The sequence below is a fragment of the Elephas maximus genome, chromosome 15 (genome assembly GCF_024166365.1).
Source record: "Elephas maximus indicus isolate mEleMax1 chromosome 15, mEleMax1 primary haplotype, whole genome shotgun sequence".
NCBI lineage: Eukaryota > Metazoa > Chordata > Mammalia > Proboscidea > Elephantidae > Elephas > Elephas maximus.
The window spans coordinates 1444364-1463462 of record NC_064833.1 but is presented as its reverse complement, the minus strand read 5'-3'; the positions used below and the strand labels follow the sequence as shown (position 1 = coordinate 1463462).

At 59.1% G+C, this 19099-nt stretch overlaps 1 protein-coding gene across 1 annotated transcript in view; it reads right to left on the bottom strand.

The window, feature by feature from the left end:
- ZC3H3 (zinc finger CCCH-type containing 3) overlaps nt 1–19099 on the bottom strand; it is a 106734-nt gene that overhangs the window by 67568 nt on the left and 20067 nt on the right. The window contains exon 4 of the mRNA XM_049854520.1: nt 7615–7768. Within this exon, the coding sequence (XP_049710477.1) occupies nt 7615–7768 (154 nt within the window). The remainder of the gene's footprint in view (nt 1–7614; nt 7769–19099) is intronic.

The window sequence follows — 19099 nt, the reverse complement described above, 5'->3', positions numbered from 1 at the left end:
CTAGGTGCAGGATCGAGAGAAAGCAAGCAAGCTTTGCCAGAACGACCACATACGTATATACGTATATATGTATATACATATATATATATAGGATGTAGGCCATGCCCTCGAGGAAACTCCCCTTACAACTGATTGGCTGATCACATCAGATCACATCATGGAAGGGCGACTATATCGTTACATAACTGCCAAACCACTGAGAATCATGGCCCAGCCAAGCTGACACAACCTTAACCATCACACATGGGCACATCCACCAAAGCTTGCGGGACTGTATATAAACCCATAAAAAACCCATTGCTGCTGAGTTGATTGTGACTCATAGTGACCCTATAGAACAGAGCAGAACTGCCCCGTAGAGTTCCCAAGGAGCGCCTGGAGGATTCAAACTGCTGACCTTTTGGCTACCAGCCATAGCACTTAACCACTACGCCACCAGGGTTTTCGAACCGTACATAGGACTTGCGCATTCCACACACACATCGGACGTGAGTCGTCCAGCTTTGCAGCGATGTTGGGTGAATTCAGAAGCTTGTATTCTGGCTCTTGCAGATGAGCACTGTGCTGAGGACAACTGGCCAGGTGTCCCCTGCTGGGTAGGGGCACAGACATGGAAAGGAGGGGCCGGGGCCTACCGGTGCTAGACAGGAGCTGCACCTGTCAGCACTGCGGCCTGAACTGTGACCCCCAAAATATGTGCTGCGGTGCTGGCCCCTGTACCTATGACCTTGTTTGGAAATAGGGTTTTCTTCTGTTATGCTAATGAGGTCATACCAGAGTTGCGGGAGTCCTAAACCTCATCTCTTCTGAGTTACGAAAAGAGGGAACTAGACACAGAGACATACAGGGGAAGACAGACATCACGTGATGGTCATCTACAAGCCAAGGAATGTCCAGGATCCCTCAGACACCAGAAACTAGGAGAGAGGCCTCAGAAGGAATCAACATGGCTGAGACCCTGATCTGGACTTCTAGCTTCCAGACTACGAGACAATAAATCCCTGTTCTTTAAAGCCACTCTGTGGTATTCCTGTCATGGCAGCCCAAGGAGATTCAGGCACGCAGTATGAGTGTGTGGTTTGCGATAGAGACAGACTAATATGGTAATGAAAGCAGATGCCTGTGTGTGTAAGAATGTATTGTGTAAATGTGTGTGTAAGCATGTGTGTGAATATACATATGTGGGGGTGTGTGTGCCTGCCCATGTGCATGTGCACGCATGCACACAGAGTTCCCTTTTATGCCCTGAGAGGCCGGAAGCAACGACACCCCAGGGCCTGGAGCGGGCTCGTCACCTCAGCACCACTAGCGTTTGGGGCCAGGTGACCCTGTTGGAGACTATCCTGTGCAGCGATGAGAATGGTTACGGCCCGTCGCACTAAAGAAACCAGGGCCCTCTAGAGAAATGGCGGGGGCCAGGCCGGGATGTCCACGGTGAGCCTGGAGTGTGGCTGGTACGCAGGAGTCAGCTTGAGGGGACTTCCATGGCCAAGTCTAGACACACTGAGGAGCACAGTGAACAACAACCCCAGGCTCCAGCCTCCCAAGCAAGACAAGCCTCGATGCATGCTGCTGTAGTGGAGGGGTGTGGACTCCCAGCAGTGGGCACCGATGGTGGGCACGGGGGGATGACAGGGCAGGGAGATCGCAAGGATCTAGAACTGGGGAGTAGGTATCCACGCTGCCTCAGAGCCCCTCTCACACATGACTGCTACAAAAGGAAAACCAGCAGCCTGTGGGTGACCAGATTGGGGATTCTTGGTGACCACTGAGCAGAGCTGACATCGCTGTGAAGGACCTGGCACCCCATGCACCCTGGAGCACGCCACAAGGGCAGGCACCTGGTGGCGGGGCTCTCCACCAATGCTGAGTCCTAAAGGACCAGAAAGGTCGAAGAGTTGCTCCCAATGGCAGAGACCAGGACCACCCAGCACTCGCTCCCTGGCAGGGACACAGCCTGGTGTGGCTGGGCTGGCCTGAGACTCCCCCCGCAGCTATGAAGCACAAGGTCCTCCTTCCTGGGAAACGCACAAGAGTATTTAGGGGATGAGGCGGGGGCCCCCAATTTCCTCACAAATGGTCCCATCAATATGGAGAGGGGACGTGAGAGCACCGAGCAGGTGGTCACAGAGCAAATGCCACAAGCCGGGGTGAGGGGCATGTGCCATTTGACAACTTTCCTGTAAGTGCAAAAGCACATCACTTTAAAAGCCACCCCCAAATTTAAATGTAAGAAACCAATTAGAAGAAGAAACGTGAGTGAGCCCAGGAACTACTCAGTGGCCCTCCTCTCACCCACCACGGTGCCGGGGCCTAGATGTGCTGACATCCGATGAGGTCTCCTGGCCTCGGGCGCAGGGCAGGTCTGCCTGGGGCCAGGCTACACCCCGCGCCAGCAGCTGTGACCTCGCAGACCTGCCGGCAACATCTGCAGCCGAGGCCTGGCTGGCAGAAACTGTGCTGCAGTCAGCAGGGCCCGCGAGGCCGGCAGCCTGCTAGGCTGCACACACGTCTCAAGCCAGCATCCGCCCCAGCAAGGCGCTGTATGGGCTGCACCAAGGAAGTCCAGGAACTGCCACGCCCAGCTACCCAGCCCATGGTCAGCACTAGCCCACCTGTCAGCCAGCCCCTCAGCGGAGGCCCGGCCTGGGCCAAGCCCGCTTTCCCCTGCCTGGTCTCACCTGAGGACTCATCTGCGAGCTCCTTCACACCCACCACTGGGGCCTCTCCGGAGGCTACTGCTCCCATGCACCTGTGGACGCCTGTTGAGGCCACGCTCAGGGAAGGGCTGGGAAGAACAGGATACTCCCTGAGCTGGAGCACGGGCGAGCAGGCGCCCCCACTCATCAGGAGACCCCGCGGCTCCCAGGCTGGGGCACCTCTGTTCTCGTGCTGAGCGCCTCTTTAATGAAATGTCACTTTGGAGACGCACTTCAGTCTTCAGATCGCGGCTGAACGGCGACATGTGCGCAGAGGTTACTGAAGATTTACCACACAGACACAAAAATAAAGTAAAACAAAAACGGCCGGCAAGCGTCAGGCTCGGTCACGGCCCATTTGTCGTCAGGAGAAGAGGCCCATCCATCTGCTTAAGCACACAGCTTCTGTTTATTCCGCACTTTCGGTTAAATGAATTCAGAAAGAGGAAAAAAGTGACAGGCAGTTTAGGGGTATAAGTCACGTTTCAGCCTCAGTCCGGATTAACGAACTTGCTGGAAGCCAGGCGAGAAAACAGGCAAATCCACAAATCTCAGAACAACAGAAAGATTAAACCCTTGCTGCATGACACCCCAGCCCCAGGCACACTCTGCGGGGACCCTGGTGGGAACGGCCCTCCCCAGGCAGGAGGGCGTGAGGTCGTCCAAAGGCAGGGCTGCAGGGAGCCCACAAGGGGAGGGCCTTGGTGGAGGGGGGGCTGGGCCCCGAGCTCAGACCGCAGCCCTGGGCCAGGCACTGCAACCAAGGGGCCATCAGCGCTGCCTCAGCACTGAGGCCCAGATTCCGGCATCTCCCTGCCCGTCCACCACCCAACCCGGTCTCCACAAGCCAAAAGGAGGGGGGCACAGGTGATGCCAGTAGACCATCACTCGCTGGGTCTGACGGTGCCAGCGTGGACCGCTCCAGAGCCCACAACTCCCCAGGGCCCCGGCGTCTGTTGGGAGAGACGTTCCGGCAGGGGATGGCTCCCGAGGACACACTGACAGCACCCACACATCTGAGATGTGGCTGCCAGCTGCCTCTGAGCCACCTGTGTGGCCAGACAGGGAAGTGCCAACCAGCAACAACACCCGGCAGCTCCATGATTTACTTCCAGCTGGTGCTCCTCACAAAAGACTCTGGGGTCCATGTCTCTGCCTCCTGCCATGCCCCATAAATATGAACACAGATGGCCCAACTGTCTGCGTGTGTCCACATGCCAGGCCAGGGCTGACCCGCCTGAGAGAAAACTTCTATCAGGCAAGAATAAATCAAACCTCTCAAGGCTCAGAAGCTGCAGGAGTGGCATCTCCATATGCTCACACCCACACACCCATACTCACACATGCTCACACACAGATATGCTCACATGCATTCACAATGCTCACACACACACATGCTCACATGTTCACAATGCTCACACACATGCTTACACGCTCATACATACACTCACATGCTAACACGTGCTCACGTGCTCACGTGTTCACACATCCTCACATGCATTCACACATGATTACACATGCATTCACACATGCTCACATGTGTTCACAATGCTCACACATGCTTACATTCATACCTGCTCACATACACACTCATATGTCTTCACATGCTCACGCATATGCTCACGTGTTCACACCATGTTCACATATGCTCACACACATACTCATGTGTGTTCACAAATGTTCACACATGCTCGTGTTCACACGTTCACTTTCACAGTGCTCACACATACACAGGATCACGTGTTCACACATCCTCACACACATGTTCACATGTGCTCAATGCATTCACACCTGCTTGCATGTTCATACACACGCTCACTCACACACGCTCATAGGTCCACACATGCCCACATGCGTTCACATATGCTCACACATGTTCACAATGGTCACACACGCTCACATGTTCTCAATGCTCACACTCACACATGCTCACATGTGCTCACACATACACGATCACACCTTCACACATGCTTACATGCATTCACATCTGCTTGCATATGTTCACACGTGCTCACACATACGTGTTTACACACACCCACCCACACACACTCCCAATGCTCACACGCTCACATGCTTACACATGCCTGTACACACATGCTCACACGTATACACGCACATCCACATGTGCTCACATACATGCTTACTCACATGCCCACATGCGCTCACACATGCTCATATATTCACAGGTACTCATACATATTCTCATGCTCACATGCTTACACGCATTCACATCCCTCACACACATGCTCACAGGTGCTCCCCCTCACTCCCTAAATCCTTTCAGCCTCTGCTCTGGGGTGGCTCCTGTGACATCAGTCACACAGCCTGGTACCCACCACACTGCGGCCTGGCCCAGACACCCTCCGAGCCCTGCTAGGACACTCTATAAAGACCCAGACCTGGGCCGGCTCCTTCCTCATCCTCCCTACCACATGCATCTGTTCCCATGTCCACCTGTCCTCCTCCAGCGGGGCTGTGTCTGGGACTAGCCTGGCGCAGCGCAGGTGCTCAGTGAAGGTGCTCTGAGTTGGAGCAGGTTCGGTCTAGCCGTATGCCCCTGGGAGGGAGCTGCTTTCCCCATTCTGCAATCAAGGAAGCAAGGTTCCAGGAGAGAGGCCTGCCTGGGGTCACGCACTGTCTGGACCAGCCCCCTCTAAGTCCACCAGCTCTCCCTCCAGGGTGGCAGCACACCTACAGTGCCTCTCTCTGCAGTGCAGGCATCTCCCCCACCCCCCACCCCCCGGCTGAGTGTTTGCCCCTGAGCTGCTCACCTGGCCCCCACAAAGGCTTCAGACTGCTGGGGCCACAGCCAGCCTCTCTAGGGTGGCCCCTCCAGGTGAAGGTCACAATCTCCTTCCAGAAAGGCAGACACACAGCACCCAAGGAGAGTCCCTCACCCCATGCCCAGCCTTCAATGGATGTGCCAGGGCCCAGGCCTGCCTGGCTGGACAGCTCTGCACCCCCCAGCACCACCCCTGCCCACCCTCCCTCTGCCCAGGGACAGAGGCGGAAACTGCAGCCCAGGCAGGTCAGAGATCACTGCGAGTCGAAGCCCGTTGTCCCAGCCAGCCCCACCCACAGGCCTGGGGACCACACAGGCAGCATTCCCACTCGGATGGATGCCAACCATAGCAGGCAGGTGGGCAGGCACCAGATCAGCCCTGACCCCAGAGACGGCCCTTTCTGCTGCCTCAGCCACGAGCCCAAGTGTGAGAACTGCAGGACCAGGCAGCCAGCGAGCAGCCACTCTGCTGAGAAGGCAGAGCAGGCCTAGGTGACCTTGGGCAGAGGCCTCTCCTCCAGGGCCCTCAGGCCCTCGCCCACCAAGGAAGGGGTGCTCAGGGCTTTCCCACTGCCCCTGCCCCCATTGCCCTCTCCCCACTCCCGACAACCAGCAGAGAGAGCCACCAAGGGTCAGGGATGGAGCCTTCGAGCCCAGGGCACATCCCCTGCACCTGACAGGGGCAGACAGGACAGGGTGGGAGGTCAGGAGAGAGGAGGCCCAGGATGAAGCCTTTCGGCAGGAGGCTCTGGAGAGGTGCCTGATGGTGCCTGCCATGCCTGACAGAGCAGCACTGCATGGAGCCACTGAGACTTCTGGGACCACTGGGCCTGGCATCTCGTTTCTGCTCCTCAACCCCTCACCCACCATGGGCAGCCTGCACCTGTGGCCCGTCCCCCACCTTGGGGAGCACTGGCCCAGGCAGGGCTGCAGAGGGGCCAAGTGCCGAAAGAGGAGGGGAGGCAGAAGGGAAGAATCCGTAAATCTGAACCTCATTCCCGGCGATCTGGGGCTCTTAGTAAGTAAATTAATTTAAGTTAATTTAGCTCAATCACGACTCCCGATCACAGTGATTTAGTGAGGGGGAAATTGCATTAGGAAAGGCCATGCTCACCAGATAGAAGAACGGAAGAAAATTAGATCCACTTAGCAACATGGATTAATACGGAAATAGCAGCTGTAAATTTAACCTTATCGAGAGAGTGAGAATTATCTTCATAAATTTGTAGAAATAGCCCCCAAGATGCTTATAAATCTATTTAAAACAAAAATATTACAAAAAGTGCAGTAAAATTAATTTAAAATATACTTCCAGCTCTTGCCTCCAGAGAAGTCCGTGGCAGGACACAGCCCAGTGGTGAGGATGGAGGTGCTGCGTGCCAGGCACTGCCTGCCCACATCTCTCAGGCCGCCTCTGCCACAGGACCCGGCCAACTCCTGGGCCACCACAGGCCACATAAACCTCCAAACAGCAGGTCTGGCAGCAACAGGCACCCCGCCCGGCAGCACAGTGGAGGGTGGCAGAATCCCAGAGGCTGGGAGGGCTGCCCCCAACCCTGGGCCCTGACTGCCCTGCCTGTGGACCAGCTCTCACAGGGCACCGGGGTCACACTACCCCAGTCTCTGTGCCACTGAGTCTTTGCGGAGCCCTGAGGTACGGAGCCTATGACAGGGGCCCCGGAGCTTGGTCTCACTGAAGCTGCTGCCAGGACGCCAACGCCCCACAAGCTTGGGTGCAGGTCTGGACTGTCTGGGCAGTGTGCGGGCCAAACCAGCTATGAGTCTGGCTGATACCCTGTGGGGTGTGCAGGGTGAGGGTATGTGTGTGCGTGTGAATCAGTGTGTGTGTACGTGTGTGTACATGTGCGCACATGGCAGCATGTGCGTTAAGCATGTTGTGCACGTGTGTGTGCACGCATGCGTGGGCGTGCAGGGCGCACAGGCTGGCAGTCTCTGGGGCACAAATTGCTAAACAAACAGAAAAATCAAGCAATTTCCTAGCTAATGAGCTGTGGCGCAGGCATGGCCCCTGTGGTGTGTTCAGCCCACCTGGCCCTCAGGTTCCTCCCCTCAGCCATCAGCCACCCAGACAGGCCCCCCTCCTACCCAAAGTTGCCGTCAGTGTCCCCTTACCTGGGCAGTGAGAGCCGCCGGGTGCGCCAGGTGGGCAGAGCCAGGTGGATGGGTGGGGTGCTGAGGGGGGAGGCCGGGCTCTTCTTGATGATGCGGTAGCGTGTCTTGATCACTTTGCTGGGGGGGGGCGAGCGCAGGGTGTACAGGCTGCACGCTGCAAAGAGATCGAGTCCAAGGTCAGCTGGGGGGCACCCAGAGCCTGAGTCAGCAGGGCGGGGGGGCGGCAACCAGGGTCTGAGTCAGTTGGGGGGGTACCCTGGGTCCATGGGGGGACATCCAGAGCCCAGAGTCAGCGGGGGGGGGCACCCAAAGCCTGAGTCAGTGGGGGAGGGGCACCCAGAGCCTGAGTCAGCAGGGAGAGCACCCAGAGCCCCAAGTCAGCTGGCGGGGCACACAGACAAGGATCAGAGGGGGGTGTGCATCCAGAGGCAGTGATGGGGGGACACCCAGAGCCCAGGGTCCATGGCGGAGGGGCATCCAGAGCCCAAGATCAAAGGCAGGGCACCCAGAGGGACCAACCAGCACAGGGACCCACTCAGATCCTGGCCCTGGCATCAAGCTTCAGAAAGTAGTTCAGGAGACATGGCCCTGGACGCCAGTGATGTCAGGAGTGGGGCTCTGTGCTCGGCCCTCACCTGCTCAGCTGTGCAGGAAGGAGCAGGGAGACTGCTTGGCCACTCCACTTGGGGACTACAGATGCCAAGTGAACCCAGCTGGCCGGTCCTGGCCCACGCCCCCACTTGCCCCATTGGCTAGCGCTCCTGACCTACGCCCCTACCTGTCCCTTCCGGCCCCTGGCATGGCCCTTCCCAGTAGACTTACGTATTTAATCATTTCTGTTTTCATAATGCCTTGCAGGGTGATATACACAGCAGCTCTTCCTTGCTGAGTGTTTCACACAATTAGCAGAGATCCGTTTTGCCCGAGCTCCTTCACTTGAGAGCGGAAATTTCTCCGCAGCTTCGAGGAACACGTCTAATTGCCCAGCTTTCATCACACACAGCTCTAACTGCCCAGATAATTAAAGCTAACACTCATGGATGGGCACTGCCTCGAATCGCTGACCCTGGAGAGGGGCCCGGGTCAGGAAGCTCTCAGGGTTCTGAGTACACCTCACATACAGGACCCCAAACTGGGAGGCCTCAGCCTGCAGCCCCTCCGGGCCCTCGGCTCCTGCGTGCCTTGGCCCTGGGCAGACCCATGGCTCCTCTGGGACCCCAGAATCCTGCACAGGATCCGGTCTAACCTGCCAGAGGGGACAACAGCAGAGGGGAGGTGAGGCCCCAGGCACTCAGGGTAGGCGGGAACAGGGCATAGAAGGCCCTCCTCTCTGTCCACCCCCACCAGGACCACCTAAATCACAGGCTGACGGGAAACACTGAGTGGCCAGGTGGTTTCAGTCCTGGGCAAGCAGCCTGATCGGGCAGAGGCAAGTGGGGATGCAGGCCCAGGTTGAGGGCCATCTGTGGCCCAGACAGAACCAGCTGTCACTCAGCTGAGGGCCGTGGGCTCAGGATGGCCCAGGTGGATAGCTGGAAGGGGTGAGACCCTCACTATGGCCCTGTCTGCTGACCCAGGACTGCCTGAAACACAGCTACCCTCGCCAGACAAGGCCCTGCCCTGATCAGGCGTACCAGGGGCCCTCAGCACGTCATGCTCAGCTGAGCAAGCTACCACGGGCCCCCAGCACCTCACAACCACCTGAACAGGCTACCACGGGCCCCCAGCACCTCACACCCAGCTGAGCAGACTACCACAGGCCCCCAGTACCTCACACCCACCTGAGTAGGCTACCACGGGCCCCCAGCACCTCACGCCCACCTGACCAGGCTACCACGGGCCCCCAGCACCTCACACGCACCTGAGCAGTCTACCACAGGCCCCCAGCACCTCACGCCCACCTGAGCAGACTACCACGGGCCCCCAGCACCTCACGCCCACCTGAGCAGACTACCACGGGCCCCCAGCACCTCACAACCACCTGAGCAGGCTACCACGGGCCCCCAGCACCTCACAACCACCTGAGCAGACTACCATGTGCCCCCAGCACCTCACAACCACCTGAGCAGGCTACCACGGGCCCCCAGCACCTCACACCCAGCTGAGCAGACTACCACGGGCCCCCAGCACCTCACTTCCACCTGAGCAGGCTACCACGGGCCCCCAACACCTCATGCCCACCTGAGCAAGCTACCACAGTCCCCCAGCACCTCACAACCACCCAGATGCAGACACTCCCTGCCCTTGCCAGCTCTGGAGCTATTCCTTGGCTCGTGGCTGGAAATTGTCTTTCAAGGCCATAAACCAGCTGCCCTGGCCCCCAGGGAAGCTGGGCTGACCAGCAAGACACCCACAGCAAGGCTGCAGCGGGAGAGCTCACTGCCCAACCTGGGAGCCTCTTGTGCTGCAGGCTGCCCTGAGGAGCTGCCTGGGCCACAAGGCTGAGGTTGGTGTGCATTAACTCCTGGCCATGAAGCCTCTTGGGCCTACCTGCCCACTGCCCTGGATGCCTCCTCCAGGCCAGACTGGCCAACACTTCCTCCAGGCTCCCCCACCTGCCAGGGAGCCGGAGAGGCAGGCCTAGGACCCAGAGCCGTCACCCCACCGCGTGTCCAAATGCCCCTGAGGAACCCCACCAGGGTTCAGGGCTAGGCCCAGTGTTGCTGCCCCGCCCCACCCAGGGCTCCCACCCAGCCACAGACAAAGGCAGCTGAGGGAGCCAGACCCTGCCAGCATGGAGTCTGGCTTGGAGCCCACTCAAGCACTCACCAAGAGCCCCCTAGGAGCTCCCACAGGCCCAGCAATGTGCCTGCCCATGCCACAGGGCCCTGGAGTGCACGGTGCAGGCGACAGCTGGTCAGGGTGCGGATGCAGATAAGGGCTTTGTCCCGACATCAGAGCCGAGATCATGGTGGGGCTCCAGACGCCAGCCCTGTCCCCTGGCTCCGTCGGGCCACGCTACATCACAGGGGGGCCTCCCGCCTCTCTGAGCCTCACGGGCAGTGGCCTGGGTGAGTCCGGGCGAAAACAGAGCTCAGCAAAGCTGAGTGCAGCCCCTAGTGAGACCCCCCCACTGAGGACCAGATGCCTGACACTGGGACAGGGGAGCCAGGCACAGGGTGCCAGTGAGCATTTATCACGATGAGTTCTCAAGGTCTTACGAGCAGAGAGATGGTTATAAGGCATCAAGTGCCTGTTCCCAACAAAGAACCAAAGAATGTGGAAATTCTTTAAGTTACCAGTAAACCCACGCTGGCCTCACAGCGGGGCCACCAGCCTCTGCCAGCGCGGCCCCCGGACGCGCTCACCCCCACAGCTCTTCGGTACGCCCCGTGCGGGCCTAGGGGCTGTGTGGCACACTGGGGGGTCACCAGGATGGGCTCAGGCGAGGGCCGGTCTCTCCAGTGCTCAGAGGCCATGGGGTTTCCCCGCCTCTGGTCTGAAGCCCCTTGTTGACCACACCCGAGTCTGCCCCCAGCTTCCAGCAGCCACGGCCTGAGCTCAGCCCCTCGGATGCACTGGCTTCCCCTCCCCCACATGGCTGACCCAGGGGCAGGGGTGACGCACATCCCCAGACCCATGAGGTGTCTGGGCTCCAGACTGCAGCCAGCTGCTCAGGGTGTAGACAAGGGCCACGTGGCCCAGCCTCACCCACCTCAGCTCACCGGGCCCACAGTGGTGTCTGACTGGGCCCGCTGCCCTCACCTGATGCCAATATCCCTTCTCCTGCCCTCTGCGGGCCCAAAGCCACCACCTGCCAGGCCCTCACTGCCCACAGGACGGTCACTGCATTCCAGAAAGTCACAGCAAAGCTCGTGCCAGGGCTGGGCCCACAATGAACCCAGAGCAGGAGCAGCGAGTGCCTCTGGGCCTGACGCACGTACCTGCGTGTTAACAGGCATCAGTATTTACAACACATTACCATGCCATGCGGGCCCATTGTGAAGCCATATTTTTTCATTAACTTACTGTGTTTTACTTATCAGTACCCAATAATTCGAGAAGCTAGACTATATAAAAAAGAACGTGGCATCAAGATTGAAGGAAGACTCGTTAACAACCTGCAATCTGCAGATGACACAACCTTGTTTGCTGGAAGCAAAGAGGACGTGAAGCACTTACTGATGAAGATCAAAGACCACGGCCTTCAGTCCGGATTACACCTCAACATAAACAAAACAAAAATCCTCACAACTGGACCAATAAACAACATCATGGTAAATGGAAAAAATGCTGAAGCTGTCAAGGATTTCATTTGACTTGGTTCCATGATCAACACCCATGGAGGCAGCAGTCAACAAATCAAACAACGTAGCGCAGTGGGCAAATCTGCTGCAAAAAACCTCTTTAAAGCAAAGACATCACTTTGAGGACTAAAGTGTACCTGATGCAAGCCATGACATCTTCAATCGTCTCATATGCAGGCGAAAGCTGGACAAAGAATAAGGAAAACCGAAGAACTGACGCCTTTGAATCATGGTGTTGGTAGAGAATATTGAATATCCCATAGACTGCTAGGAGAACACCACATCTGTCCTGGAAGAAGTGCAGCCAGAATGCTCCTTAGAAGTGAGGATGGCGAGACTTCACCTCACGAACTTTGGACACGTTGGCAGGAGGGACCAGGCTCTGGAGAAGGACTTCATCGTCAGTCAGGCAGAGGGTCCGCAAAGAGGAGGAAGACCTTCAATGAGACGGGCTGACACAGTAGCTGCAACACTGGGCTCGAACGTAGCGACGGTGGTGAGGCTAGCGCGGGGCTGGCCAGTGTTTCGTTCTGTAGTACGTGGGGTTGCTATGAGTCAGACCGGACTCTACGGCACCTGACGACAACCCAACTACCAGGTCTAAGTCAACACAGGCCTCAGGTGGTGATAATCCAGGCTCCCTGTGAGACCGGCAGTCCCGTGACTGAGTGTGGGGCCGGCACACTCCCACGCTGTCCACAGGGCCCACAGCACCCACACGCCCGCCTTTCGCAGTAACCACTGAGCTCAGGCCTGTGGACGGGGACTTGTCCGGACGCCTGCGTCAAGTGCCCGAGTGCTGGGCACGGTGAATGTGTTAAACAGGATGGGTGAGGAGCGTCCTCCAGGACCATGTCCTGGCACCCAGCGGCCTGGAGTCAGGGTGGCAGACGACAAGGGTTACAGAGTAGCCGGCAACGGCGGCTGCCAGGCCCAGCTAAGCCCCGGGGCCTCCTACGTGCAGCCAGCCACCTGAGCTGCAAACAGGCCTACACAGGTGCCGTCGGCTCCCGGGGGAGTTGCTCCCAGAGTCACAGGCAGGTGCCAAGCCCTTGCCCCCGCATGACCTGCGCCCAGCCCAGGCCACCCCACCACAGCGCACCCCCTTCACTCCTGCCGGCTGAGGGGTTTTGTGTAGATAATCCTGTTATTTAGATAGGATGCTCGTTTAATTCCCTTTATTACAGCCTCCTCGGCTGTGATTCTCCCTCCGTGGGACGTACTCCCCGTGGCACATTTCACTCACATCAAGCCCTCGTGCCTTTATTGCAAACGATGCCCCTGCGTCCCCGTTATCAGGCCCACACACACGGCCGCACCCCGCCATCCCGAGGTCACTGCTAATGACTAATCGATCTCATTAGCTTTCCTAATTAAAAACTTTACTGCCGCAATGGAAGACAAACTACAAAAAACTGCTGGCATCATATGTGAATGGATATGAGCCCCATCCATCAGGCCAGCTCGCCTCCTGCCCACAGCACGGTGCTGGGTCGGGCCCGGTTCTCCTGGGTGTTCCCACCTCAGCCCCTTCCGCTCGGCTGGCCTGCCCGGCACACACTCAGCAGGCGGCTGGGGTGGGTAGCCTGGTGGCACAACAGTCACAAAGTCTCCAGGAAGCCTTCCTGTCTGTGCCACACACAAGTGTGCCCCATAGGTTCACGATGTAAGCCCCGCAGCTTGGGCTGGATGAAAGCGAACCGGCAGTCTAGTGTACCAGCCCTGACCCAGCACCTCACTGCCCAACGTGCCCAGGCAGGAGCTCCAGGGATGGCTCCAGTAGCAGGCCCTCTCAGGGCCGGCCAACCGCAGGGCTGGCAGACTCCGGTGGCTGGTGGGAGATGGCCCCCCCACAGGCCAGCCTGAGGGGCTCACCACCCACCTGGGCCCACAATCCCACCACAGACGGCAGCATGAGTCAAGCAGAGGTCACGCGTGTGCTCACCCGGCTCCACAGCAGACAGTGAGTTGAGAAGGAGTTCAGGTTTTTATGGAACTTCAAAGGGAAATAACTAGGGAGAAAACGAGTTGCTCATTTCACAATTGGTTAATGAGTAATGAGAAGATGAAACTGGAATTGCTACTTTGTGCAAAGAACTACCGGAAGCGCAAGAAGGCTGCTTCAGAAATGGCATGGAAGGTCCCTTCACAGTCCTGCCGCGGCCCCGTCCTGCAGTTTGTCTGGGCCCAGGGTGCAGAGGGAAGCAGGCTTAGCTCCGTAGGAGGGCCTGACCTACAACAAGGGCAGAGAAGCCAGCGGTCCCTAGACAGAGTTCAACTGCATCCCAGGCCTCAGGGATGCCGGTACCTCTGTCCAGGGGCACGCAGGGCCCAGCAGAAAGGAGCAGAGGGGTGCAGGGGCCTCTGCCAGGCTTAGTGATGTGTCCTCGACACTGACAGTCCCTCCTGGCCTACGCAGGCCAGAGGGGACACCACACGAGGTGCATGGGCCCTTCTCACAGAGCCACCAGGCCAAGTCCCAGTGGGAAAGCCGGAACCAGCCACAGAGGCACTTAGCTGGCAGGACAGGCCAGGTCCAGCTCTGTGAATCCATGAATGGCAGGTGCCAGGGCACCAGCGCAGTCCTCAGACAAGGGTGCTAGGGAGCAGGTGGGAGAGAAGGGTGGGGTGTGGGTCAGCACGGAGGCTCTGGGCCCTTACCGCTGTGGAGGGGCGGCGAGAGAGCGAGGCAGGGTGCAGGTTGGCCCTGAGGCACCTCGCTGCTGTGTGGGGAGGGGACCAGGGGTCACAACCCAGTGTCCACCCAGACACCTGCCCTTCCTGAGGGCTTGCCTGGGAGGCTGCAGCAGGCCACCTAAGGGAGGCTGGCAGGCTTGAGGTAGGCGTATGGACACCACTGTGCTGGAGGCCCCACACAAGCCCGGGGGTCTGCCACCACCCTGCCCTGGCCGGCTCACACGGGGCCACAGCGGGCAATGGCTAAATCACACTCAGAAAAACAGCCAGACGCACAAGCGGATGTGCAGTGTGCGTTTCCGGGCAGGCTTTAAGAGCTCGAGCTGCTCTTGCGTTTTGAACCCTGATGCGCATCTGAGCAGCTCCAGGGCCGGGGGCAGGCTGTCTGCCCACTGCTGTGGCCTTGAGCAGACAGTGTCAGCTGTCTCTCACTAAAGGTGGTGCAACCAGTACTGCTCCCAGGCTGAAGGGCTGCCCAGGGCGAGGTGTGCTCAGCCCAGCTGGCCTGACTCAGGCCCTGACCAGGGTGACCACCCCACGGCCACTACCAAGAGCCTGAGCTCACACCTGCCTACAAGCTCAGCCCAGCTCAGCCCACCCGGGCGCCCACCACGCAGGTCCCAGGCAGAGAAGCCAGGGTTGCCCTTTGGAAGAGAAGGGCTTCAGGCTCGGAGGAGATGGCGGACCTCAGTGGCCATCTGGAAAGTCCTTGGGGTCAGGACTTCCCTGTGATGGAACAGAGCCCAGGATATGCACGGGCTCTCCAGGCTGCCGAGTCAACCATGGCGTGTTCCACCGCAATACTGCCTCATCTTATGCTAGGGGCACTGGAACCAACTGCTGCCCAGGGACCATAAGCCCACCACCCAGCCCGAGTCCTCGCCCCCTTCCTCCAAGCCCTGCAGCCCCTTCAAGCCCCCGTCCCAGACACACCACCCACCTGCGGGAAAGCCCACTCAGAGCCGTAGCCCAGGCACTCACTGCACCGCTGCCCACCCTGCTCACTGCTGACCCCCTCTGGGCGCCCAGACCGGTCCCCAACCACAGCCTCCAGCCTCCAACTCAGGCTGCACCACAGAGAGGACCCCTCCCCCATCAGGCCTGTCTCTGAGTGAGTGGAGCCCTGAGGGATCAGAGAACGAAGACCTAACAAGCACCGCTCTGCTGACAAGCTCTGGGGCTGGCCCTCACACGCGCCTCCCAGGGCCCCGCCAGGACAACAACTGCAGCTGCCATGCCAGGCACCTGCTGCACACACACCCCGTGTAACCCCTCTTCACCCCAGAGGCGAGCTATATTAGCATCCCCAGCATACAGGTGAGAAAACGGGCTCAGAGAGAATGAGTAACTTGCCCAAGATCACACAGCCCTTGAGCCAGGAGCCAGGATTCAAGCCCGGCAGCTGGCTCCAGGGCATTCTACCACACAAGGCCATGCTACCAGGAGCATGGACGTCCCTCTCCTCCTGGGAGACAGAGCCCCTCATGACCACGATGTCTTCTCTGCCTCTTCTTGCCTTAATCCACTTGGCATGTTCTCAGCGTGGGTAGTGTTTGCACAGTGTAGCCCTTGCAGACTTTTATTTTCAACCCTCCTGTATCCTTCTATTTGAAAGCACCACATACTCCGGTTCAGTTTTTCTCTTCAGCCTGACAATCTCTGTTAATGAAGGCATCTAGCTCGCTTACATTTAGTGAAATCAGTGACATCTTTGGGTTTAGGTCTACTCTCTCACTATTGGCATGAAGTGCTCTGGAGGGCTGGCCAGCGGCTACGAGACAGTGGCTGGGGCCTCCCTGATGGGCAGATCCCAAGGATCTACAGCGTGTCCGTGGCGGCAGAAAATCACCTGAATCGCCCACGGGAGCCAGCCCCCCTACCTGGGCTCTAGCCAGGCACCTGCCTACCTGCTCCCACCAAAGCCCCTTTTGCAGATCACCGTTTAATGTCTCGGGCCTCCTCCTGGCCACCCTCCCTATTTGTAGGGCCTGATGCAGTCTCTGTTGCCATGGGACAAGGCACGTGCCACCCAGGGCCCCTGCCCAGCAGGTGCCAACATGCTCACGTCCCCGGACACCAGGCGCACCAAGGGCCTGCCTGCCCTTCTGCTATTCCAGACTTAATGTAGAAGATGCTGGGCTCATGGCACCACCCCCACAAGAGGCTGGCCTGCCACCCAGCCCACTTACACAGGCCAGCCCCCTACCTTCAGCTCCCACTGGAGGGGAAGGGTCCAGCGGTACAACCTTGTCACAGCAATCGAGGGCCACTGAGCCCTCCTTCCATGACAGAGTCCCTAGCATCAGATGCACAGCCAAGCTGCAGGGACACCGGCCCCTAATCAGACAGGGAGACAGGGCACGAGTGGAGCAGTGTGAGATGGGACAGGCTGGGGTCCCAGGACGGGTGTACAGGGAGGACGTCGGCCTGGATGGCAGTTACAGGAGGCAGTGAGTGCATCGCTCCACCCGTGAAGGGTGCTGGGAGACAGGCTGCAGACCCAATCTGCACGTGCCAACGGTGCTGCAGCCCAGGGTAACCCCAGGCGGCCCTCCCTGGCCGGGACCACTGCCCCACCACCTCGCCCGCTGCCCTGGCAAGGACCCTCTGACTGGGCCCGCATTATCATAACAAAGCCCCAGGGCCAGGATAGCAGTGAGATGGGGGGGCCCTGACGAACACCTTGAGCAGCAGGAGCTGCCAGGGCACGCGCTCTAACAAGCTTCAGAGGCGGGATGACTGGAGTCACAATGTCTGAATTCATATGAGCCTCATAAATCACTTCCCTTTTCCTCCTCTTGATCGCTTCCAGCACCTCAGAGGCAGAGGCCCGCCTGCGTCGACGGCTCGGGGCCGTGGCTGCCATGACCAGAGGGGTGGCAAGCAGGCAGCCAGAGACCAGGAGCTGCCCTCACCACACAGCTCCCCCAGGCGCCTGGAGTCCCCAGCTCTCCGCCTAGGACAGCCCCTTGGGAGGATGAGCAGCAGAGGGTTCCTCCTGCTGTCCCCCACTGCCCGCATCAGCAGATGTGCGTGTGCAGGGCCCTGCTGGAGTGGAAGGAGGTTAGGTTACCCCACAGGTGGCCACAGGGATGCCCCTCCTTCTCCCACTCAGAAGCAACACGGGAGGCTGGTGTCCAAAACAAGTCAGCTGTAGGGTGTGGGCACATGTGCACATACATGTACACTTGCACACACGGGCATACACACGTGCATTCACACACGCACGCACATGTGCGCACACACTGCACACCTGCATGCGCACACACTTGGGCACAAACATGCACACACACAGCCCTCTACGCGGAGACCAGGTAGTATCTAAACCACCAGACCCCGAGGGAGGGTGTATAGGCTGACCAAGGTCTCCCAGGCATATGTGGGCCGGTGGGACAGGGAAGCAACCCCTCAATGTCCCCAAGGTGGCACGGGTACCACCCACTGACAGTTTCCCACCCTCGCCCCACGCCTGGTGCACTGACGGTCACTGGCCTGCTTGGCGACGCCAAGTGGGGAGAGGGGCCTGTCTCTGACAAACGTTCACCGATCATCCAATCCCAGCTGCAGCCGACAGGCCAGCAAGTTGCCGAGCAGTCGTGCACTGCAGTGTGAGGGTCCAGGCGCAGCAATGACAAATCACGCTGTCAGCGCCTTCCCCCTGCAGGCCCCAAGTCCCCCACATCCCACTACCTGGTGCTTAATGACAGCACTGTCAGCCGAGACACGCAGCTGCCGCCACCGCCGCTGCAGCCCGTCACAGCCCTGTTAGAGGAGAGATTGAGACCCTCCCCTCCTCAGACGCACTCGAGCAAGGCGCGCCGCAAGTCCTCGTAATTACTGCACACCAACCGTCGATCCGCACTGACACCTCACCCGTCTGCATGACATGGGGGTGTGCTCCCTGACAGGTGCTGTAGATTATGGGAGGCGGGTCTTCCCCACCCCTTTTAACCACCGCTCCTCCTGCCTAAAAGCAGGAAAGGGATTAGGGAGGGTAGGCGCCTTCCCATCTCCAGCGCAAAGCGAGGTGGGGGGATGCACCTGGGGACAGGGCCTCTGGACCACTGTGCTCCACTGGGCTCCTGAGAGGACGGGGCCTCCACTAGCATGTCCCCAAAGGCTTGGTCAGGCCCACAGGACCCTCCCAGCCCAGGACAGGTGAGCACGGCCAGCAGCCCGCCCCTGGTGGTGGCACCCCTGCCCTCTCAGGCAGCAGCGGCAACAGGGATGGATGGACAGGAGAGGCCGGCAGAGCGGGAGAAGGCTGGGCGTGGGAGCACGACACACACAGGGTGGCTCTGCTCCCTGCCTGGTGCCTGCACCCCGCACAGCGCCGAGGCCCATACCCGCAGAGCCAGGTGTTGAGCCTGACCCTCCTCACCCTCGCCACAAGGGGGTTCGGGCAGAGGACTGAAGACAGGCAGAAGCCCAGGGCTGGGGGCCGTGCCAGAGCCGCCACTCAGCTGAAGAGGGGCCCGAGGCGCCCACATTGCTGAGGCTTGCTGCTGGGCTTCCTGTGCAGGAGGGTACGGGATGTGCTG